Source organism: Schistocerca piceifrons, chromosome 8, assembly GCF_021461385.2.
Source record: "Schistocerca piceifrons isolate TAMUIC-IGC-003096 chromosome 8, iqSchPice1.1, whole genome shotgun sequence".
NCBI classification, from domain to species: domain Eukaryota; kingdom Metazoa; phylum Arthropoda; class Insecta; order Orthoptera; family Acrididae; genus Schistocerca; species Schistocerca piceifrons.
This window is the reverse complement of record NC_060145.1, coordinates 202,361,768-202,387,933: the sequence shown is the minus strand read 5'-3', so window position 1 is coordinate 202,387,933 and position 26,166 is coordinate 202,361,768. Positions and strand designations below refer to the sequence as shown.

The following is a 26,166-nucleotide window of genomic DNA, read 5'->3' as shown; positions in this document are numbered from 1 at the left end:
AAATTCTTTTATAGAGTAGAAGGTATTATAAAACAGACATGACTTCAATTTGAACACCAGTTAACGTTAATATCTTTTAAGACCTTCACATCACTGGGAATGAGACCAAGGATTTCTATGGCAAAATACTTCACACTTTTCTATGCCAATCCGGCGGAATAAGGTATAGTAAAATACACACATACTATATTTATTAACAGTATCATTTTTTTTAAATTGTGTGTTATTTTTCCGGAAACAAGGGAGAAATGCTGCAATGCACAATTGTTTAAAGTCATTTCAAAAGAAATTCTGGAGTGGGCAGATCATGTTATCCTTATTACAGTCTTCTGTGCAAGCAACACTTTCTTCCTCAATGACGAGTTACTCGAAAATCTGATAGAATAAAACCTTAATGAATGAAAGTAGTTAAACGTAGTGCAAGATATAGAAAGCATAAGACGCACAGAGTCAAAACAAGTCAGGCCAGACAAACTGTTACCTGACAACTCAGACGACACAACCAAGAACACTGCACAAGGGTCCCTCTGCCAAAATACCACCACTCTACGAACTTCTAGCCTGCTGGAGTAATTGTAGGGCATTAACCTGTGTTAATCAATGCAACGAAAAACAGCCTAAAGTGTAAGTTCCAGTTTTATTTACTTGAAGACTAGTTTCGCGTCTGCACCTATTTTCAAATCATCTAGATATTCAAAATGGTATTTGCTAAAATATAAGAACCATGTGAAGACAACAAATACCGTATAAATAAACAGCAAAGTGCCAAGGAACACTTACTGAGCATAAAGATAAAACTATCTCTCTGTAACTGGCTGTTTTTCTTTTGTATTTCCCACAGTTTCTTTTTCTTTCTCAGCCTAAGTATAAGAGGACCAACAGTGAAAAATCTACGACGGCGGAATATTAGCAGGTTCGGGACACATCTGAGGGAACTGAAATTCCAGTCAAGAGCAAGCAAGACCCCTGAGCTTGTGCTTGTAAGTAAGTTGTTTTAAACCTTCCCTGTTAAGGCATCAGACCCTATTACAGGGCGAACTACAGGCCAAAGGTAGAGCAACTGAGTTTACCAGTGACGCTTAGCGCCTCTCTGCCTATCCGTTGGCTGCAGATCTCTAAGAATCAAGCAGCCTGTCATAACTGTGCTGAGGTGGAGTCATATGCGAACATTTGGAGACATTATTCTGTATTATTCAGAGTACCTAGCCTTGGTTACCTCTAATCCCAGCCAGGAAGCAACATTCCGCCGCTATCGCGCAACACAAGAGAGGAGTGAGCTGGACCTCAGATTCAACTCTTCTACAACAGCCACTTCTGCATTTGGAATCTGGGATTTGCATCCTCTGAAGTTCTTATACTCTGTTCGTGTGCCGTGAATCGTTGGCGACCATTAATCTGCGCTGCACAATAGCGTCACCGCAAGATGGAGGCGAGAAGTGCACTAGCTAGCAGGTTTGGCAGTCAGCGTCACTGAGGAGTGTGAGACGGACGGAAGGACTTTTGGCGAAGGAGTTGGCAGTTGTTTGTCGGACGGACCTGGATACGGCAACCGAGTGGAACTGAATGGTACTACCTGCTTCCTGTTTTTTTGGCAGGGAAAGCTGCCAAGATTGTGCTTGATGGCGCCATTATTGAAGATGTATGCTTGTGTAGCTGCATGAAGGACTGAACCTTCTCAACTGAATGATGCAGTCGGGTGCCGTGTGGAAATGATGGATGAGCTCTGTTAAATAGATTTCACGGCAGGAGAGCGAATCTTCGATTAAGTTTTCTGTTTTATACAGAGTAATCCACCCTGTGTTATGCTATGTATAGGAGTATTTCACCAAGGCAACTTCAATTACTATGTCTTGTATTCTGTTGCTACGATAAGAGGGCGTCATCACTGTGGTGATTATGGCCATGCTACTGTTGGGCTGCGGAGAACATTATTTGTCTTTCCTTACTGTATTTTGAATGTTAATCGAGTTCATTTAATATTTCAGCGAAAAAAGTGGTCCAACTGATTCATATTTCCTTACGTACTAGACGAATATGTAATAAAAAATGGGGGTTCCTATTTTTAAAAAAACGCAGCGCCATCTAGCGGGTCAACCATAGCGCCACCTGGTTTCCCCCTTCAAGCTAGACGAGTTTGGTGCTTTGTAGTTGTTTCGTTTGATGCTTATTTCGTGAGGTATTTGGCCCGGTCACTAACAATGGACCACCCTACATATATGTAAAGCGAAATTCACGCACTCGGGCTTCGTAACACGACTCTTCACATGCCAGCGCTAAAAAAAAATGTCTGACACAAAATTTCGTCTGGCGAGTACATTCGGCAGAAAAACGACGTTAAAGAGTGGCAATCTGGCAACACTGTAACCACATGTATGGTAACTATCTCTAACAGCACAAACTATTATTACTGTACAGTTGGTGCAGTGGATAGTGTTTTGCGTTAGCATGCAAGACGTCGATGGTTCGATCCTGGTTTGAGGCGTATGTTTTTTATTTGGTAAATGTAGTCCAGGTGGTACAGTATCTGGCATCTTAATCGTCATTGCAGCGGGTCCTCTAGAAAACATTTGCACTTACAAAGTCAGTCATAGAAATGGAAGATTGGTCAGCCCTTTCCACGTCTTAGGCATGAACTTATTCGCACCACTTCATCTACTAGATGCGAAATCTGTTCTCTTTGTACCCTCGTTATTATTCTTGCCTCGTTCAGGTTCATTACATTTCCTTAGGGCCCACGTTACCAGTAGAACTAGCAACGTGCTTTGCGAACAATGTCTAAACTCGATTACTATTTGTATGTGTTATCAACAAGGTACCAATAATTATGCCTTTCGACACTGAGTTTGATCACCGCATGCTGTTTAGTATGTATCTCAAAATGGTTCAGATGGCTCTGAACACTATGGGACTTAACATCTGAGGTCATCAGTCCCGTAGAACTTAAACCAATCCAACCTAAGGACATCACACATATCCATGCCCGAGACAGGATTCGAACCTGCGACCGCAGCGGTCGCGCGGTTCCAGACTGAAGCGCCTAGAGCCAGTCGGCTACACCAGCTGGCAGTACATACCTCAATGTATTAATATTATTATTGTTACTACTACTCTGTCGACAGTATTGTGTAAACCTTATGTCCATTACCGTTATGGAACTAGTGTAATTCGAAACCCAACATTTCATAATGAACGGTATTGCGATGACTCATGCAAAACAATATCTGTCAGATGGGTAAGGCACATTAGGTAGAAGAGATCGCAGGACTGACGGCGTGTTTATACTGTCTGTACTGTCCAACAGACAGAGACTGGCTGCCAGTGGAGTAACGCGCCTGTGACAGAATCCTGTGTACATGCGTACACGTATCAAATTTTCTCATTGTAAACCTCTAAACCAGTGTGGCAGACGTATAGCATACACAAACCATGAATATGTGGATGTACTTCTAGTCTTTAGTGCGTCTGACAACCGGGCTGGTGTTGCTGCTCGTTAATATGGTACTAGAAATCCTCGTCAACGCCATCCAGATAAAAATGTGTTTCGTCGCCTGGAGCTGCGCCTTCGGGAGTCAGGTTCTATACTTCCACCACTGCGTGTCAGAGGTCGTCCATGGACTCGCGTAGTCCAAAACTATTCTGGAGGTCATACACCAAGAACTTCAGTGAAGCACGGCAGCTGCGTGTCTTGCGACACACGGATCGCCAACAGCGGATGCAGTTCTATGAATGTTTCCAACAACAACAGGAAGCCAACTATGAATTCGTGAACACCGTAATATGGTCGGATGAAGCAGTATTCACTCTTGAGGGTGTCTTTAATTTGCATAATGCCCACGTATGAGCTTAAGCCGCACGTCACCAGCAACCTTGGATATCAAGTTCGCTTTGGTATGAACGTCTATGCCGGAATACTGTGAGACAGGAGTCTGGGCACCTACATGTTGCCTAACCGGTTGGCTGAACGAGGGTATCATACATTCCTCTTAAACTATCTGCCTGATGCGCTGGAAGATGTTCCTCTGTATGTCTGGCAGAGGATATGGTTCCAACGTGATGGTGCACCTCCACACTCTGGAATTAATGTGCAACAGTATTTGGACAGAACATTTCCAGGAAAATGGCTTGGACGTGGAGGTCCAGTTGTATGGCCGCAGCGTTCACCTGACCTAAATCCCCTGGATTTCTTCATGTGACACCTGAAGAGCCACGTTTACTCTACTCCGCCGACGAATGTGGAAGAATTGGTAGCGCGTGTTCCTGCTGCTCTTGTTACTGTGGACGCAGCTCTGCAGCAAAGGGCCCAGAACTGTGTGATACGGTGGGTTGCAAAACGTTTGGACGTGCAGGGAGGTCGCTTTATGCATCTGTTGTTCTGAGGACAACGTATCCTGTAGTGAAGGTCATGCAGTCATTAATACGGACATTATTATTGTCACTGGCTGCTAATGTGCGAGTCTGAGCGCTCATATTACATTTAGTATAAATGACAAGTAGACGTTGTGTTATTGTACTGTGCTGTCATCTTTAGAATCTGAAATTGGTATTGCTTTTGTAGTTGTTCTGTCCTATGACAGTTCATTTGTTTCAACTATCTATTTTCTTATTTGTCTAACTACGTGTTTATTATGTTCAGCGTTACAAAATGTTGTAAATTGAGGGTACATGTGACCTAAGAAACTTTGTATATGGCAGTATGAAATGTCAGAATGAAATTAGCAAATGAAAAAGGATGCGCCCCAAGCCAGGATCGAACAATCGACCTCTTGCAAGCTAACCCAAAACTGTAACCACTGAACCAACGGTAGAGCTCTACTAGATGTCCTGACACATGTAGTCACCGTATATGTGGTTACAGTGTTGCCAGATTGCCACTCTTAAAGTCCTTTTTCTGCCGGATGTACCCCCTGGACGAAATTTTTTGATAAATATTTTTTTATCGCTGGCATGTGAGGAGTCGCGCTGCGAAGCCCGCCCGAGTGCGCGAATTTCGCTTCACCCTGTATATATATATATATATATATATATATATATATATATATATATATCCGACAATCTTGCTCTCTCTCTCTCTCTCTCTCTCTCTCTCTCTCTCTCTCTATATATATATATATATATATATATATATATATATATATATATATATATAGGGTGAGTCACCTAACGTTACCGCTGTATATATTTCGTAAACCACATCAAATACTGACGAACCGAATCCGCAGACCGAACGTGAGGAGAGGGGCTAGTGTAATTGTTTAACACAAACCATACAAAAACGCACGGAAGTATGTTTTTTAACACAAACCTACGTTTTTTTAAATTGAACCCCGTTAGTTTTGTTAGTACATCTAAACATATAAACAAATACGTAATCAGTGCCGTTTGTTGCATTGTAAAATGATAATTACATCCGGAGATATTGTAGCCTAAATTTGACGCTTGAAACCTCCGACGTTCAGTTGCGTGTTGTAACAAACACGAGCCACGGTCGGCGAGCAGCATCTGCAAGGACAAGTTTACGATGACGACCGTGTTTACGAGTGTGGCTGTAGTGCACTGTTGTGGTTTGGTCTAGCTGCCGCAGTGTCCGCATGTGTTACCAGACGACTGCGATAGTGTAGTGTTGTAGGAACTGTGACCATGGTGTATTCGAACTCTGAAAAGGCGGAGATGATACTCATCTATGGCGGGTGTCGACGAAATGCAGCTGAAGCCTGCAGGGTGTATGCAGAACGGTACCCGGACAGAGAGCATCCAACGTGCCGCACATTGCAATACATCTACCGCCAACTGTATGCAACAGGTATGGTCGTAGCACGCAAACGGGTTCATAACAGGCCCGTCACAGGAGAAGCGGGTGCAGTTGGTGTGTTAGCTGCTGTTGCCATGAACCCACACATGAGTACACGGGACACTGAGAGAGCCGGTGGACTGAGTCATAGTAGTGTCATGCGCATACTGCATCGTCACCGCTTTCACCCGTTTCATGTGTCAATAATCAGCAATTACATGGTGATGACTTTAATCATCGAGTGCAGTTCTGTCAATGGACATTAACAGAGAACGCGTTGCAGTTCTACCTCTTTACCGATGAAGCGGGTTTCACAAACCACGGGGCAGTGAATCTACGGAACATGCTTTACTGGTCCGTGGACAATCCTCGCTGGCTCAGACAGGTAGAGCGACAGCGACCGTGGACTGTAAATGTATGGTGCGGAATCATTGGCGACCACCTCATTGGACCTCACTTCATTGCAGGGGCCCAAACAGCTGCAACATACATCGCGTCTCTACAGAATGATCTGCCAACGTTGCTCGAAAACGTCCCACTGGAAACGAGTCGACGTATGTGGTATCAGCATGATGGTGCAACTGCACATTCCGCAATTAACACTAGGCTGACCCTTGACAGGATGTTCGACGGGCGTTTCATAGGACGTGGAGGACGCATAAATCGGCCAGCCCGTTCTCCTGATCTTACACCTCTGGACTTCTTTCTGTGGGGTACGTTAAAAGAGAACGTGTACCGTGATGGGCCTACAACACCAGAGGATATGAAACAACGTATTGTGGCAGCCTGCGGCGACATTACACCGGATGTACTGCGGCGTGTACGACATTCATTACGCCAGAGATTGCAATTGCGTGCAGCAAATGAAGGCCACCACATTGAACATCTATTGGCCTGACATGTCGGGACACACTCTATTCCACTCCGTAATTGAAAACGGAAACCACATGTGTACGTGTACCTCACCCCTCATGGTAATGTACATGTGCATCAGTGAAAAAGACCAATAAAAAGGTGTTAGCATGTGGACGTAATGTGCTGTTCCAGTCTCTTCTGTACCTAAGGCCCATCACCGTTCCCTTTGGATCCCTACGTAATTCGGTGCTCTCCGATACACACGATCGAACAGCGGAGGAGTGGTACTCGAGCGACAACTCAGGTTACAATATCTCCGGATGTAATCAACATTTTACAATGCAACAAACGGCATTGATTAAGTATTTGTTTATATGTTCAGATGAGCTAACAAAACTAACGGGGTTCCATTTAAAAAAACGTAGGTTTGTGTTAAAAAACACACTCCCGTGCATTTTTTTATGGTTTGTATTAACCAATTACACTAGCCCCTCTCCTCAAATTCGGTCTGTGGAATCCATTTGTCAGTATTTGATGTGGTTTACGAAATATATCCAACGGTAATGTTAGGTGACTCACCCTACAACCTTGCTCTCTCTCTCTCTCTCTCTCTCTCTCTCTATATATATATATATATATATATATATATATATATGTGTGTGTGTGTGTGTCTGTGTGTGCTAACCTAGCGTCATTCTAATTTAATCTGTGCACTGCCAGAGAATGTTACAAGCACTGCTCTGTCTACTAGGGCATGCTTTGTTTACCGTAATTATTATGAAGTCCCTTAGAATGGTATAAGATTAGGATTTTATGCTATATGCTTGCTTACATGGAACTGTGACTGGAGTTGGCGCTCGTAGTTATGATGACAGTAGTTATTAATGCTTTGGAGAATTATTTAAAGTGCTTTGGTATTCTGGTCTTCTCTGTAGGTATAAGTTAGACAAGCGCTGCTACAATAGTCAGTGGGTAGGGGGGGGGGGGGCGGGTGGGTGGTCACTGATTATATGCTTAGACATTAATACGCTTTTCTTTGCAGATGAGCTTACTGTGGGCTTCCATTGTAGTGATCACTACAGTGGCTGGTGTATTGGCTGATGGTGCTTCAGGATGGAGTGACTTTACCCTGCCTGGACACGGGCTGCACGTGTAGTGGTTTTTGGTATTGTATGACAAAATGCCATTAAAGAATCCCTAGTTATAATAGATCTTTAATCATTAAAAGAATGGATCAGTAGTCAGAGGGAACGTTGTTGGCCTTCTGACACACGCATCCACAAGCACACAGCTATGCCAGTGACAACATTCTACCTACACAGCAATGTATATGGGAAGCCACAGTTGATGAAATCTGCAGAGCTGGGAAATCCAGGTGCAAGCACAGTACAATCGGCATGGGATGACTGTAGAAAAACCTTGGGGCTTGACTGCTCCGAGGCTGCAGCAACAACACAACTTGAAATATGGTGTTTAAGCTATGATGCCCAGCCTGACCAAAGATGGTAGCATGCACCTGGAAAAGGCAATGATTAGCAACAGTGTAGGCCTATGTGGGCTAAAGAACTGCATCAGTGTATTTGAGCATTAAGCTGGCCCAGGTTCGAACTTAGGGCCCACCAGAAGTCGACAACTAGTAGTCTCCCAGCAGATGGCCCTATGGAGTGATGGCACCAACCTCAGTGCATACAGATCTCAGCTCAGGCAGGAATCTGCAGCTACTGTTGGCACAGCAAAGGGAAAATTGTGAATAAAGCCGATCAGTTGCCTAACTTTGTGAATACACTTGTTACTACCTTGAGTGAAGTAACATAAAAATGTGGAGGTTATATCGCTGCAACATTTTGTGCTGCAAGAGATCTCCATCTTGTAGTCAGCAGCTGTTGTAAAGTGAGTCACAAGGTGTACAGTACACACTTTGATCTGCTTCTGCTGGATGTGACGAGGGGTATTGATTTGAGATAACTGGGGGGGGGGGGGGGCGGGTTATTAATAATAGCTGGTTGGCCAATGTGTCTGAAACAGCAGCTAGCCTACCCGAAATCCCGCAACAGCATGGAGCAGCAGGTATTACAGTTGGACAGCGATGACTACTTTTGTTGTGCTTTTCCTATTTAGTCATCTCCCGCAAAAACGCTGCAGGAACTGTAAGGTTTCCCAGTTTTAGACTTTCCGAGGTATTGGCTGGCATGTTCCACTTCATCAGCAACTTGAATGACTGCTCTTGTACGCTGAATAAGCCTTGTCGTTCAGTGGTGCCTAGCCTTCATGCTGATATCCGTTTCCTCTTCTACAATGCAGAGTGGTGTAGGAACAATTCCTCTCTCACAGTGAGACAGTGATGCAACACTACAAAGACATTATTCAATAGAAAAAATTTTCTCATGCAGAAATATCGTCGAAGCACAATAACGTGGACAGCTCCATCGAAGAGGTTTTTATCATCATCTCTCCTTAGTTCTTTGAGTTTCCTATCGTCATGTGTATTTTATATGTAAACAGTAGGTTATTTTATTCGCTTCGCTGTCGCCATGGATGGCATGATGTCCACAATAAAGAGACTTACACATTTCTCCTATTTGCAGACAGTTATGTCCTTTCTGTATTTCTTCCAACCTTATAAAGGCAGCTTATCAGTTATAAGCATTATGTCTTATTTTTAATTTACCCCCATTACATATCTTTTAAGGATTTATTTAAGTTCATGGCACATCTGCAGACTCTAATCAATACTATTTACAGCTATATTGGTCCTCAGAGAAGAGAACCATAATGTACTCGATATACACTCTGAAACAAAACAACAACTAGGCACCACGAAGGAATTATCCGAATGAGGTGAAAATCGGTAGATGTGAAGTAGATGTACAGACAATCAAATGATTGTAATTTCAGAAAACGTTGGATGATTGCTTCGTAAAGACGGCTTATCAGTTATAGGCATTCTTATCTTATTTTTAATCAGTCCATTTCACATGTATTTTAAAGATTCATCCAAGTTCGTGGTTCATCCATAGATTCTAATCAATACTATTTACAGTTCTGTTGGACCTGAAAGAAAGGAATCAAAATGAACTAACTATACACTCTGAAACAAAACAAGGACGAAGTATCAGGAAGGAATTATCCGAATGAGGTGGGATTCGGTAAATGTGAAGTGCATGTACAGACAAACCCATTCACTGGAGTAGAGTTTTTTTTTTTTCTCAGACTGTACAAACGTGTTTTAATTTTCGGTCATGGGGACAGGCAGGGCCTGTTTGCGTCAGTTTTATGAAGCTTTCTATATATCAGCTAGACAGTTGGTACAGAATTTATATAAATCTTCAAGAACTACATAACAGAAGATAACTGACTCTGTCACCATGAGGGAGTCGAAGTGGCCAACTCAATGAGCCGGGGAGCAACCATTTGCTACGCAGAGGCAGAGTCAAAGATGGTTCAAATGACTCTGAGCACTATGGGACTTAACATCGGAGGTTATCAGTCCCCTAGAACTTAGAACTACTTAAACCTAACTAACCTAAGGACATCACACACATCCATGCCTGAGTCAGGATTCGGACCTGCGACCGTAGCGGTCGCGCGGTTCCAGACTGAAGCACCTAGGACCGCTCGGCCACAACGGCGGGCAGAGACAAAGTCACGTGTTGCCTCCAGCACATAGGTTTCTCGCTGTTTCTGAGTAGCCACCATACCACGACTTTGTCCCATATATAACTGAATTTCACAAATCATCCGTGAGAAGCTAGTTTATCTGTGAACCTAGTATATTACAACCTACTGACCGTGTGGTGCAATAACAGCCCTAATGCAGTGTAGGATAGTAAAGAGACGTGGAATTATTCGAGAGGGATGTAATAACGCTCCTCACTATTTAACCCAATGTATCAAGAAACTTGGAATGAGCAACGCAATTGTTTTGCAGTACTCACACACTGTGATAAGCACGAAGACTCTCTTCGTTTTAGTTTAATTGCATCACGTTACTCATGTTACCCTCATACACATATCACTCGTCCATGTGGAACGGAAATTTCTATTAGTAGGTAAATATCCGTTCTCATTAGTTGATGTTTGCTAAATTATTGTTCTTTGTTTTGGTGAAAATTATTTTTCTTATTTGTTGATATTCATCGTTCATACAGATATGATTAGTTCTTGAGCGTATTTTGTTATGTAAATTAGTTGCAAGTTATTCTTACAGCGAACATTTTTGCAATGTAATAACTTATTGCAAATTAATTTACATACAATTCCTAGTTATGTTTAAATACAATTTGTGTTTTAAGCGAAACAAGAAGACGTGGACAGTTGGGATTGAAGTTGTGAGTTCGCCGCGCGTGATTAGCCAAGCAGTCTGAGGCGCTGCAGTCATGGACTGTGCGGCTGCTCCCGGCGGAGGTTCGAGTCCTCCCTCCGGCATGGGTGTGTGTGTTTGTCCCTAGGCTAATTTAGGTTAAGTAGTGTGTAAGCTTAGGGACTGATGACCTTAGCAGCTGAGTCCCATAAGATTTCACACACATTTGAACATTTTTTGAGTTGTGAGTTCGAAACGGAAGTACGCTTAAGTTCGCGATTGTTATGAGATTGACAGAGAGAGGGAGAGAAGCCATCGACTGCGAGTCCCATCTGTCGTTCCACAAGGAAGTGTTATAACAGATCCTCTCTTGTTTCTAATGCATAAACCGCTTTAGGAAACCACTGAGCACCCTCTTAGATTGTTTGTAGATGCTGTTGTATAACGTCTAGTAAAGTTATTAGATAATAAAAACGAATTTCAGAATAGTTTGGACAAGATATCTGTGAGCACTAAAAAGAAAACTGTTTCATTTACGTTACATAATAAATCACCAAAATTTTAAGGTTGTCAGTTTAACTAATTAACTAGGGATTAAAACTGTGAACAACTTTAAATTTTTACCATGTTGTGGGGAAGGCGAAGTGACGTCCGCGTTTTATTGACATAACACTTAGGACATGTAACTAATATCCCCAGAAGGCTGCCCTCTTCTCGAATATTGTTATGTTTCATTGGATCCTTACCAGACACAATTGATGGAAGACACTGAAATATTTCAGAGAAAGGCAGTTCGTTTTCCATTACCGTGAAAAAGAGGCGGAAGCGGTTGCATATGATACGGAACGACACAAGCCAAGACAGAAACTCAGTACTGTATCCAAGGTGTGAGACAAAGCCAGGCAGTGTAGCAATTCCAGGTACCTGCTGCGTATTCAATAGATAAACCCCTCGGAAGTCTCGACAACACTACAATATACAGAAGTAATTATAAAAATTCTGTATGGCAATGTATACATTCCCGGGCTAGCAAGCAAGTCGTCAGCACTGCAAACCTAAGCGCTGACGTCCACTCTGTGATGATCTCCGCATTTGGGTTGACGATCTATTCCTGATAAAGCTATCATCATTCCAGCTGGGCTGCGAAGCAACGACTGCTTGCTGTGCATCGGGACACCTTCACTCTGCCACCATCTCCACAACACCAACTGCTGGGGATCATGTCAGCACCTCATGGTCCGAGGTACGAACTGAAGGCCACTCAAATCCATACCACGATGACCCACTGACACCAATAAACTCTCTCTGGCCATCATTCCAAGGTCCAGTAACCTGGGCAACACTGCCTTCTCCTGCTGCGTACACCACTCAACTGCCTCACTCTGGTCATGCGACACTTGGTTGTAGTGAGACCATCCTGACCAAGCAACAGCTGCTGGATTGAATGCGCGAGTCATGGTAATTCTCCTCCAGCTACCTCCTAAACAAACGCTTGCTGTGGCGCTTCCACACTGGTTTTCCAGGCTCTAAGGTTCGACGACTGTCACAGACTGACTGCTTCCTGCAGGTACCCTGCAACACATCTGTTTATGCAAACAATAAAGAACTTTGATAACATTTAGCTGTCTTCATCACCTACGGCTCCATTTGACTGGAGACTGATGACCTTAGCTGTTTAATCCCCCCTTAAACATCCCAACAACCACCACCACCACCATCCACTTGACTGCAGCAGAAAATCACTCAGCCATTTCATTCACCCCAACATCTAATACGGCTATAATAGAACTGGCATAGCAATCATTAAATCAAAGTCGGTTTTCGTTGTGGCGAGGTCTTTCCACACAGTGTCCGTCACCAACTTTTCCCTGCGAGTGCATATACATCTTATTGACTCATACCTATCTAACGTAAGGCGTGAGAATGTTTATCGGTGAAGAAAGAAAATTATGGAAAACACTGACAAGAGGAGGGACGGGACAGTAGCGTACTTGTTTAAAGGAGCCTGTACCATCTGAAACCTTGAAATTTTCGATTTTTGTTTCTTTTCATTTACCTTAATTTGTGGAATTTACCCTTTCCAGTGCCACACAAAATTTATATCAGTGCCTTATTTCTGGTTTCTTCATTCATGTAAACGAAACACTGTGTAGGCACGAACATATTCCAAGAATCTGAACAGCTGAAGAAGGTAAGATTCGTCATTTATTTTGGACATGAGATTTCAAAACACTTCAGAGCACTTGGAGGGGAGAAGTCGTGATGAGAAAATGTAACTGTAACTAAACTGGAGCGCACAAGTCTGTGCAAAAGCAAATGCGTGTGAGGCTATACGAATGAAAACTGCATACAAGAGGAAGAAATTGGAAAATGGCAGAGGATTAAATGACAAGAATAGACTCACAGAATCTATGATCGATAAAATCCAAAATTAAATGGCATAGCCACCAAACGAGATGACATGAGAAAAGCTGTAGGGGCAATTTTGTTTCACCTCTCTTCAACAGCCAATTAAAACATTCAAACATTCATGGCCGATGCCCTCCCTACATGAAGTGATTCGTGGTGCAAATACAATAGGGGACAACAAAATAGTGGGAAATTTACTCACACACCAGCTACACCTGTTGTCATAGTAGAGGTCCTGAAGGAAACATTCAGAGATCTATCAGTTGAAAGACTCTGGAAGCAATATCTTCATGGTCACATCCAGAATCCTAACGAGTCCATCAACAGCGTAATCTGGGCCAGAATTCCGAATAAAGTATCTGTGTCAATTACTACTCTGAATTCTGGTGTCTTTGTTCCAGTGACAACGTTCAAAGAAGGAAATGTTGCAAGCTGAGAAGTACTGGAAAGACCGCTACGAGTTGCCGGTCGTTTCATGGGTAACAAATGTTAATTTTCAATAAAGGGGGAGTTAGGGCCATCAGGAGAGCTTTTGGAGACCGCTAAACAAGGGCAAGACAACCCAGAAGAGTAGGAAAATGGACATTGTAATATCAGATGGACATAATGTAGACAACCCATCTTATGGAGCTGGAGTGAATTGACAACTTTAATCGCTGTTTCCCGGAAGTTGTATTTTTTAGGAATAAAATTTACTTTTCTCAGCTTCTGCTCGTCAGAATTTCTCCAAAATTACAGGATACACTAATGTGAGTATTATGCGTATCTAAACACAGCGGTTTTCCTGTTTTGTAATCTCTAAGAGGTTACAGTCTCATTTACACAGAAAAATATAGTTTCTTTTTTATTTTGTTGTCTGCTTTTTACAAAAACAATTGTTATCTTAAAACTAATTAATATTTTAGAGGTTCTTCTGTTAAAACTGGTAGAAGCGTGTAACTTACACGCCACAATTATTAAAAAAATTTATTCATTGTAGTTTCTGATATAAGGTACGTATCATATGAGTAAATTTTATTGTATATAAAATAGTGATAACCAACCTGTCCAGACCCTCTTGAATCAGCAGCGAATAACGTCCACTGTACTATTGGGAACTGTAGAGGGGAGAAACTGTAGAGGAAGACTGAGATTAGAATACATTCGGCAAATAATTTAGAACGAAGGGTTCAAGTACTACTGTGTTGACGCACGAGAGGAGTACGTTGCGAGCTGCATCAGACCTGTCAGAATCAGAGAAATCAGAGCTCACAAGAATGACTTAGGTTTTCATTTTTCCCGTGTGCTATTCAGCAGTAGAATGATCGATAAACAGTGTGAAAGAGTTTCTATCAACCATATTCTAAGCACTGTGAATTGCATATTAGTCTATACACAGTAGGTGTAGTTGCAGATGTGGATGGCTTTGCTAGTCAGGGCAACACAATAATGAGTGATCTGATAGGGTCTTTTCTTCGAGTTCATTAAAATTTTAAAAAAGTTCTAAAAATATTTTACCACGTGGACCGGGGTTTACAATGGACAATTAAAATATGATGACTATTCTCAGTTTATATAACAACCATCTTCATATCGAAATTGCAGCTACATATTCATTGAACGGTATCAACAGTGAACATTAGGAAAAAACGTGCATTCCTATTAAAAAACAATCAGAGTAAGATAATATGATATTAAGTCATTAAGGGTGAACCAGCTCGTAACTCAAAATCTTACGAGACGCAGGTAAAAAAGGGGGTAAAGTTGCTTATGTAAACTTCCATCACTTGTCCTTCATATAAAACAGGTGACACACTGAGAAACGTTTACCCAACGGCAACAATAACTGAAAAATGCCACACCCTAGGTGGCAAGAGAGTAGTCTATCATAACATATAACATAGCCATTGTCACTTTACATGTACTCGTTGTTGACAAAAATAAAATACTAGTTGAGAATATAACGTAACGATGGTTATTTTATAAGTTGTGATGGATTACTCTCTTTTTCAACCATGGTGTGGCGCAATTTTCAGTTCTTGTTGCCGTTGCATTATGCTTTCGCAATCTGTCACCTGTTTTACATTTACATACACTGGATGACTGATGCAGTTTTACTTATGGAGTATGCAGCTAGCTGCAATTTTTTTATCCTTTAAGTGAGTGTTTCAAAGCGAAATTTTATTGGTATGTGCATTTGGTTTCCACTGATATCCAAGAACAGGAGTGCCACCTGAAGCTAGAGGATCTTATCGCTTCCCTCACACAACAGTGATTTTTTGAAATGGTAATAAAAAATTTATAAACTACCTGAAATGGAGATGGGAAGCATGTGCACGTATATACGCTTATACAATTAACGAGTGAGCCAAGATCTGTGAAGTAATATGTTCCTGAACATATAAGGTTTCTCGTGTGAAGCTGTGAATTTAATCCCCGATATCTGTTGTGAGATAATAAATGAAATTTGAACATATTGGTAACAACTATAACTTATTTTATTAACTACAATGCCTGTTTGTATCACTGTTTTATAATGTGTAAATGGAAAGTGGAGTGTGGTTCCTATGAGTTGGGAAGATTACACCATACTTCCCTGCATCGTACTGCAACAGCTCTTAATACCTGTGAATCGGCTATTAATGGACTCCATGAGGATTTATTGCAAGCTCAAAAATGTAAATTTTGTTCACTAACAGCAATCTGTGAAGTAGAACACACAGTATTTTGCATTCTAACATTCATCTCATTTTCTTCATCCGTAACGTTTTCCATTCATTTCTAAGGACTTCAGATTTTACTCTGTCTCCGCGGAATATCTGCGGTATATCTATAATATAGCGATTGAAATTCACTTTGAAAAATAAACTGAATAGATGTTTTTATCATTTTTAAGTACATGCCAACATGTGACTTTAACCGCAGGCTGCTCACTATATCCACTTACTACTGATCACATCCACGTACTATTCGCTGTTACATAAACCTTTTACACACTGATAATAATGTAACATTTCGTTTGCAACATTTAAAAATTGAAAAAATCTTACATATGTTGCTTGAAATAATGCCACACACACGAGGAGGACGCTAACGCAGAATTGAATCATTACGACGGAACTCATAGTGTCATCCAGGTATCTGATAAAGCTGAAACAAGAAGAAAGTAGCTTTAGTGCCATTACACATGTGCTCAGGCCACAGTACTTTCATTTTGAAACACAAATTGATTGTACAGTGTAGAATTTTCAAATTCAACAATATAAAAATTTCGCTCTATTGCAGCTATAAATAATTTTATATTTGTTACCAAATTAAGTACTTTTGTATTTACAATCACAGTTAATGGTTTTCTCTTAGAATTATGATGAGTTTACATTATGATAAAATCATCAAAGTTTTGAGCTTAAGTCCCTGTAAAAACATAACTTGTTAGAAAGATTAAAATATGTTTTGTCAATTAATGCGTGTTGCAAATAATTTGTTACGAAAATAATATATGACACTATATTTAATTATGAATGTGATACAACATGAAGATATCGATGGTAAGTACCAATAAAGATATATGCTCAATTGAAAGACATACACCAAACTGAAAAAGAGACCTTCGCTGCAACAGTGTTGTTCATAATCTTTTTCTGAGGCATGGTGTGGTGGTATTCCTAGTTGCATTAGTAGTTTCCTCATTTCTGTAGAGTAACTTCTGCATTTAGTTGCATGCTGGATTCCTCTCAATCAGCATAAAGAATATACATTCAATTTCTTGGTGTCGAAGGGAAGTGTGCATCACAAATTTGTCACAAAATTAAGGAGTGTGCAGAGAGCAGTATCTTACATGGTACATAAAATTCTGGTAGTGTGAGAGTTATACGAGCAAGAAAACCATTGAGCTTCTTCATAAATTTCGATAGGGGTTTCCTGGGGCATCCTTCTCACATCTCCGATGTCTCCCTATGTGACTCGCTCATATTCAGCCCCTTGAAATGGTCTCCAAAAGGTCAGATGTTCACCTGTGACAAAGACATGCAAGATGATATGGGAAACAGGTAAATCACCATACCAGGAGTTTCTACATAGAAGTCATCCACTCGCTTCCTGTGTTCTGAGACCAATGTATCAATATCAGAGACAATTATGTATAGTAGTACTTTTCCAAATGAAGTGTAATTGTAATATTGTTAGGAAAGTTTATTTACATGTAACTGCTGTCCACTTTTTCTTTGGGCAAACATTATATAGGGTTCTCACGGGTTTACTGCCGGATGGTAATTCATCCTTGCGCCCTTATATACACAAGCTCCAAGGAAACTGCTCTTCATTTCAGTCGCACATAGTTGCGCCTCCAATGTTCGTTCTGCAATCGTAGTTTCACTATCCCACTTCTTACTTTATCCAACAAATTATTTACACTCATCAGCCAACTTGTAGTGAGCATTTGGTTAATCCATGTTGAATCAATTGCTGTGCCATGGCTTCAGTTGACTTGAGATTGCCGAGTCAACAGGAGAATTCAAAAATACTTGACATAAGAAGTGTCAGGGTAGCAGGAAAGAGAAAGGATATCGATGCATTTTTTTGAATGAACGCCCACAGCTGACGCAGCAAGGGCTTCCGCCGAGACCATGCCATTTGCAACGCTACCACACATCTGTGTTTGAGAGCCACTAGCATGGCTGAGCTCCACCGACACAGCAGAAGCACCAATCATGGATGGATAACACTGACTGTGGTTACCACGTGGCATAGTTTGTCATCAAGCTTGGCCATGTTCTGTGTGAAAAGCGATGCTAGCCTGTCAAGATATTTATGTGTCAAACCTCCATAAGTTCTGAGCATTTACTCAATTATGATAAATCACTAAATGCAGCCAGCTACATAAGGAATTCTATGGCAGTCATTATCCTGAAATGGGTCATCTACCTGCTGCTGTTGTGTGCTGCCCTCACTAACTTACCAGACTGCATGCTGCATTTAGGCCTACCACAGAGAGTCGAACTGACGGCTTTCAACTGGTGGGTCACCAACCAGCTGACTTCCACCAACTGTCGATATCGTTCTATGGGACTGAGGTCAGCTTCTAATGTGCTCTACTAGTCCGCTGCAGACCAAACTACAACATATTTCTTTCGAGATGCATAGGGTGATGAAAGTAGCTTGTTAAACGGAGCTTAAAATTCCTCGATAGTCTTAATTTCAGTAACTTGCAAACTATTCATTGCTAACAATTGTAGAAGATCTACCCGTTTTCTGTCTAGGATCTTTGGTCTGTGTCTCTTTGAGACCATATTGCAGTAGCGTGTGTTACCTTTTCTGGCGTCCACTCACTCTAGCGGTTAGTGATGCCATGCTTGGGCATCGCTTGAAAGACACTTGGTGTCTTAGAGTCGTGCGCGAGATACATTCAGGCCTGTGGAGACAATACAATCGGCAGTTTTGGTGAACACGTTCGTTTTATTCGAAGTGATTTGTATTAGGCAAGGTCATCAGTTTACTGAAAATGGGGTACAGTTCTATTAAATCAGAGTCTAACGGTACTACTTACGTTAGTACTGCAGGTCCTAAGGCATTAGTCCGATTATAAGTTGTACCATAATTTTCTTTTCTCCTCAGTTCGATTCTGTAACTCTTGAGTGTTTACCTGATCCACCCAGCTAATATTCAGCATTCTCCTCTAGCATCACATTTCAAATGCTTATTGTCTGCACCGTTCTTCATATATGTTACATTTTTCAGAAACGACGTGGTAATACAAGTTTCATATACGGTATTAGCGTATTTCTCTTTTTGGTAATATCTTTATATTTTATTATTAACAACCCACATTTTACTTCCGCTTTGATGGTGAGGGTGTTAGCTACTTCTGCCCATGCAGCAAAACGCTCCATAGCTCTCCTTTTTGTTGTATTGTTCCTATAACCTCTTATCAAGTTAAATCCATTTCTTCCGTTCAACTAACCTTCTAAATCAAATCCTGTCTCTGACAGGATTGTCATGTCATCGACTTACACTAACGTTTTTAGTGCTCTTTCAAACATAAAAAGACTTTTGAACGTATCAGCCAAGGTAACTGAATCAAATAGTACACTCATGGACATTATCTGTAAACAGTTTACAGAAGCTGCGGAGAAGTAGTTTTGGAAAAAGAAGCTAGTATATTCTTAACTTTATCTCAGTTTATAGAATCCATTTCCCTTAATATACAATGTGTTAATAATTAAAATTCCAGTTTCAAAACGCTGTAGAAAGGGAACCACTGCTCAGAATGACATCAAGTTTGAACAGCATATTATCGAAGCAAGGAAAAACGTCACGGAACAAAAAAAATCATATAAATTTGACCAATAGTTGGCGGTCTGAAAATCAGAATGTGAATACCGACAGATGCGTGACATGTGGCTGTTCCTCACTTTGCGTCCCTCACGCCCAACATCACTGTCTCCATGATGGATAACGCGCTACTGGTAAAGGATAAGAACGATGCTACTAGCCCCGAAGAAGTTCCGCACGCTCAAGCGTATGAAAAAAGGCATTTTCCGACGTCTGTTAAGGGTTTAGAGAAAATAATTGCAAAATTCGAAAAGACAGGTTCTTTTTAAGTGCAGTATGGCAGAGGGAGGAAAGCAGTTAATCCGACGTCTGCTGAAGATGTGGCCACAGCATTGCAGCAGGGGTGGAGCAGTTGTGTGTAAACAAGCAGTGCATGGGGAATCACCCGAACACTGAACATGCCTACAAACACAGTGCACAAAATCCTATGAATCATCCTCCATACAAAATCACCCACGTTCAGACGTGGCGTCCTGCCGACCTGCCAGCAGGTCAAACTTTCGTTGTCGAATTTTTTGCTCGCTTGGAAGTAAACAGTGTATGGGCGTGGAAGATTCTGTGGACAGCGGAAGACGATTTCCAACCCCAAGGACATATTAATAAACGCAGTTGCAGAATTTGAGCAACGGAACATCCGCACGCACATCAGCCGGTACCGCTTCATTCTGTGAAAGTGGCTGCGTGGTGCGTTTGATGGCATTGTTTATCGTAGGGCCGTATTTTTTCGAGGAGATGAGTCCTGCGGGTCCTGTCACCCGTATCGTCACTGGTAAACGCTATGAGTGTCTTTTGCGCACCAACGCCATTCCAACCCTTCAACAGCGTGGATGAGTGGGTAGGCGCTCCTCCGCACACTGCACAGCCTGTGAAACAGCGCCTGTAGAGGCATTTCGGAAATGCTGGAATCATCAGCCGGTATTCCCCTACAACCTGTCCGCCCGTATCACCTACTCTTGTTTCTTCATTGTTCGAACTACGAACGTAGCTGAACTGAAGTGTGTGGAACACGTTGTTTCCCGCGCGGTCTGAGGCCGTCGAAGGTTCGAGCCCTCTATCGGGCATGGGAGTGTGTGTTGTCCTTAGCACAAGTTAGTTTAAGTTAGCTTAACTCTCTCCGTCCGAACAGCCTTGAAAAGGCCCAACGGTACCGACCGGACGCCGTGTCATCCTGTCAGCCCAGGGGCGTCACTGGATGGGGATACAAGTCAGATGAAGCAGCGTGTAAGCCTAGGGACCGATGTCTTCAGCAGTTTTGTCCCATAGGAACTTATCACTTTCTCGAGTTCAACTTTTGGCAGAAAATGGTGGACGGCATATCGAACTCGCTTTGCGCCAGTTACAGGACAGTTAGAAACCGATGCCATTTTGCTTCTTATTCGATTTTTTCCATCCTATTTCTTACAACTCTTTCGTGGTGAAAGCACTGTTGGCTACAGAAGTTCTGCAGTTAAGCACGCTGAACAGTACGGATGATCCGATGCGCAACTTAAATCATCGTAGTATTGAGATTCAGCTGTCATACGTAGCCGAACACATTTCTGATAAGACGCTTACAGCATCATCTATCGGTATTCGGACATCTCCGAAAGAACAGATACCATCTCCGTATATATATAGTTCAGGCTCACCGGCCAATTGACAATCTTCTTCTTCTGTGCGGATGCACAAACAGGGCCTGAACTTTTACGGGTATCGGCAGTAAAGCCGCGAGATATGAGTATAATAGGCAAGGGCACTATGAATATAGTGCGGGACAATAAGCTGAGAGTCTGGGTGTCACGGGAAGTGTGCCAGAGATAAGTCCCTGGAGTCGCAGTAACCTCTGTGCCCCCGGTGGCTCAGATGGGTGCCGGCACGGTAGCTCAGAGTGGAAGGATCAACAAACGAACTTTAACGGATGTCATGTGACGACCGCTACGACCAAACACAACGATCAGCAACGAACAAAATGAAAAAAAAAAAGAAAAGATGGATACACCGTCTGCCATGTAAGCAGGAGATCCAGGTTTCGCCGGCCGGTGTGGCCGTGCGTTTCTAGGCGCTTCAGTCTGGAACCGCGTGGCCGCTACGGTCGCAGGTTCGAATCCTTCCTCGGGCATGGATGTGTGTGATGTCCTTAGGTTAGTTAGGTTTAAGTGGTTCTAAGTTCTAGGGGACTGATGACCACAAATATTAAGTCCCATAGTGCTCAGAGCCATTTAAACCATTTGATCCAGGTTTCGATTTCCGGTCGGAGTACACATAATCATCTGTCCGTGTTGACGTATATCAACGCCTGTATGCAGCTAAGGGTATTCATTTCAATGTAATTTCATCTATCGGTAACTTTCTATTTTTTATTTTTATGTTATTTTACACTCCTGGAAATGGAAAAAAGAACACATTGGCACCAGTGTGTCAGACCCACCATACTTGCTCCGGACACTGCGAGAGGGCTGTACAAGCAATGATCACACGCACGGCACAGCGGACACACCAGGAACCGCGGTGTTGGCCGTCGAATGGCGCTAGCTGCGCAGCATTTGTGCACCGCCGCCGTCAGTGTCAGCCAGTTTGCCGTGGCATACGGAGCTCCATCGCAGTCTTTAACACTGGTAGCATGCCGCGACAGCGTGGACGTGAACCGTATGTGCAGTTGACGGACTTTGAGCGAGGGCGTATAGTGGGCATGCGGGAGGCCGGGTGGACGTACCGCCGAATTGCTCAACACGTGGGGCGTGAGGTCTCCACAGTGCATCGATGTTGTCGCCAGTGGTCGGCGGAAGGTGCACGTGCCCGTCGACCTGGGACCGGACCGCAGCGACGCACGGATGCACGCCAAGACCGTAGGATCCTACGCAGTGCCGTAGGGGACCGCACCGCCACTTCCCAGCAAATTAGGGACACTGTTGCTCCTGGGGTATCGGCGAGGACCATTCGCAACCGTCTCCATGAAGCTGGGCTACGGTCTCGCACACCGTTAGGCCGTCTTCCGCTCACGCCCCAACATCGTGCAGCCCGCCTCCAGTGGTGTCGCGACAGCCGTGAATGGAGGGACGAATGGAGACGTGTCGTCTTCAACGATGAGAGTCGCTTCTGCCTTGGTGCCAATGATGGTCGTATGCGTGTTTGGCGCCGTGCAGGTGAGCGCCACAATCAGGACTGCATACGACTGAGGCACAAAGGGCCAACACCCAGCATCATGGTGTGGGGAGAGATCTCCTACACTGGCCGTACACCACTGGTGATCGTCGAGGGGGCACTGAATAGTGCACGGTACATCCAAACCGTCATCGAACCCATCGTTCTACCAATCCTAGACCGGCAAGGGAACTTGCTGTTCCAACAGGACAATGCACGTCCGCATGTATCCCGTGCCACCCAACGTGCTCTAGAAGGTGTAAGTCAACCACCCTGGCCAGCAAGATCTCCGGATCTGTCCCCCATTGAGCATGTTTGGGACTGGATGAAGCGTCGTCTCACGCGGTCTGCACGTCCAGCACGAACGCTGGTCCAACTGAGGCGCCAGGTGGAAATGGCATGGCAAGCCGTTCCACAGGACTACATCCAGCATCTCTACGATCGTCTCCATGGGAGAATAGCAGCCTGCATTGCTGCGAAAGGTGGATATACACTGTACTAGTGCCGACATTGTGCATGCTCTGTTGCCTGTGTCTATGTGCCTGTGGTTCTGTCAGTGTGATCATGTGATGTATCTAACCGCAGGAATGTGTCAATAAAGTTTCCCCTTCCTGGGACAATGAATTCACGGTGTTCTTATTTCAATTTCCAGGAGTGTATTTTTTGCATGACGTTTCTCCCTGCTTTAATAATATTCTGTTCAAATTTGACTTCATTTTGAGCAATAGTTCTCTTTCTACAATGTTATGAAACTGGAACATTAATTATGGACAATAACTAGTTCTGCGTAAGAGTCAAAATGGTTCAAATGGCTCTGAGCACTATCGGACCTAACTTCGGAGGCCATCAGTCCCCTAGAACTCAGAACTACTTAAACCTAACTAACCTAAAGACATCAGACACATCCATGCCCGAGGCAGGATTCGAACCTAAGACGTAGCGGTCGGGCGGTTCGAGACTGTAGCTCCCCGGCCGGCGCGTAAGAGTCGCGACAATGTGCTATGACTGAATATTACAGCAATGTATTTGTCTTAACACTTTTTCATATGTAGTCGTTTTTAACACTAGAAGCAAATATTGGTAAAACAGTGTTACGCAATGCACTAATGAGCGTTCATTCTTCACAAAAGCTTAGCAGTGCTTACCCAAATATGTGTGAAACAAGTTACCCAGTTTATATAGCATACCTGAGAAGTTTCTGATGAGTTTCAATGCAAAGACGCAAATTGTCGTACATGCTATCGTAAATGTTTCCCGCCATGCCTTTCACGCTCTTCTCCCCGACTGCTGCTGCCTTTCCTTCGTGGCTCTCCTCTTTCAGGCTGGTAATTCGCCGCGAGAGTATCTCCAGCTGTGCGGCCACGAGAAGCATGACGGACACGAACAGCAGGTCGAGGCTCCAACTGAGCTGGGTGCCGCGCGCCGACGCTGCGCACTGCAGAAAGTAGGACAGCGCGTACTGGTTGGTGTTGTTGTCCCAGGCGTGCTGGGCGAACGGCAGGCGCCGCTCTCCCGGGTGCGCGTAGAACGGCATCGGGTACCACACGAAGTACTGCGAGAACATCAACAGCGTCCAGAAGAGGGTGAGGCGGTAGCCGCGTTTGTGGGCCACCTGCTGAATTTCATCCAGGGCAGGGTCCTCGGAGGTGTACTCGCTCTGCATAGACATCATCATCTCCACGCGTCTGGCCATCGCGAAGTACTGCCGCTGGTTTCGCATGAAGACAGCCATCTTGACGGTGCCGCAGCCGTTGCTGACGCTACTGGTAAGCAGCAGCGTGGTCTCCTCCATGTCTCCCCAGTAGAAGTAGAGCGACACCGCACTCTCTACCGCGTTCACGGCTCCTACTATTAGGCCCATTATGGCGTACGCGTCGTATAGCCAGCAACCGGGTAAAGGCCACACGCCACATAACCACAGATGGCGGATGTTCAGCTTGAGGATCGACTGCCCGCTCTCTGCCCAAGTCAGAGGCCGATCGATATCCTCTGCTACTCCCTTCGCCATCTAGTTTCGATGCTAGTCTTGGTGAGTACGTTTTCGCTTCCTACGATGACTTGCGGACAAATACGCCGTGGACCATATACTCTGAGCTCTTAGCGAGACTACCGCACCACGACAGATCAGCAAGTGAAGGCTACACTTGGACGTTCACCCTCTTACAGCCATTAGATTGAAGGAGACTTGTATTATATACACAGACGCAAGTGGTACAATTACAAACCTGATAATAGGTATTAAATAATCGAGCAATGCTGCAAAATTCTGCAGCTGATTCATTTATAGTCTTCTACATTTACTGATGTCCGGGTTATATAACACAAACAAACGGAACACGGCAAGGCGAATAAAATATGAAAGTCGTCCGTTGGAACAGCTCGGAGTAACCGAACCTAATCGATGATGCTTATTAAAAGTAATGACACTCTCCCTTCCATCTACAGGGGAATGTTGTTGTTGTTGTGGTCTTCAGTTCTGAGACTAGTTTGAGGCAGCTCTCCATGCTACTCTATCCTGTGCAAGCTGCTTCATCACCCAGTACGTACTGCAGCTTACATCCTTTTGAATCTGCTTAATGTAGTCATCTCCTGGTCTCCCTCTACGATTTTTACCCTCCACGCTGCCCTCCAATACTAAATTGGTGATCCCTTGATGCCTCAGAACCTGTCCTACCAATCGGTCCCTTCTTCTAGTCTAGTTGTGCCACAAACTCCTCTTCTCCCCGATTCTATTCAATACCTTCTTATTACTTACGTGATCTACCCATCTAATCTTCAGCATTTTTCTGTAGCATCACATTTCGCTTCTTGTCCAAACTACTTATCGTCCATGTTTCACTTCCATATATGGCTACACTCAATACAAATACTTTCAGAAACGACTTCCTGACAAATATATGCTCGATGTTAACAAATTTCTCTTCTTCAGAAACGCTTTCCTTGCCATTGCCCGTCTACATTTTATATCCTGTGTACTTCGACTATCATCAGTTATTTTGCTCCCCAAATAGCAAAACTCCTTTATTACTTTAAGTGCCTCATTTCCTAATCTAATTCCCTCAGCATCACCCGATTTAATTTGACTACATTCCATTATCCTCGTTTTGCTTTTGTTGATGTTCATCTTATATCCTCCTTTCAAGACACTGTCCATTCCGTTCAACGGCTCTTCCAAGTCTTTTGCTGTCTCTGACAGAACTACAGTGTCATCGGCGAATTTTAACGTTTTAATTTCTTCTCCATGGATTTTAATTCCTACTCCGAATTTATCTTTTGTTTCCTTTACTTCTTGCTCAATATACAGATTGAATAACATCGGGGAGAGGCTACAACCCTGTCTCACTCCCTTCCCAACCACTGCTTCCCTTTCATGTCCCTTGACTCT

General features: G+C 43.3%; 1 protein-coding gene across 1 annotated transcript in view; it reads right to left on the bottom strand.

Moving 5' to 3' along the window:
• The window catches only part of LOC124712556 (odorant receptor Or2-like), a 46,674-nt gene extending 22,209 nt beyond the window's left edge, over nt 1-24,465 (bottom strand). Inside the window, exons 1-2 of the mRNA XM_047242868.1 lie at nt 23,969-24,465; nt 16,382-16,481 (exon numbers count right to left, since the gene is read on the bottom strand). Coding sequence (XP_047098824.1) covers nt 16,382-16,481; nt 23,969-24,456 — 588 coding nt within the window. The 5' untranslated portion in view covers nt 24,457-24,465. The remainder of the gene's footprint in view (nt 1-16,381; nt 16,482-23,968) is intronic.
• Nucleotides 24,466-26,166: the final 1,701 nt, after the last annotated feature.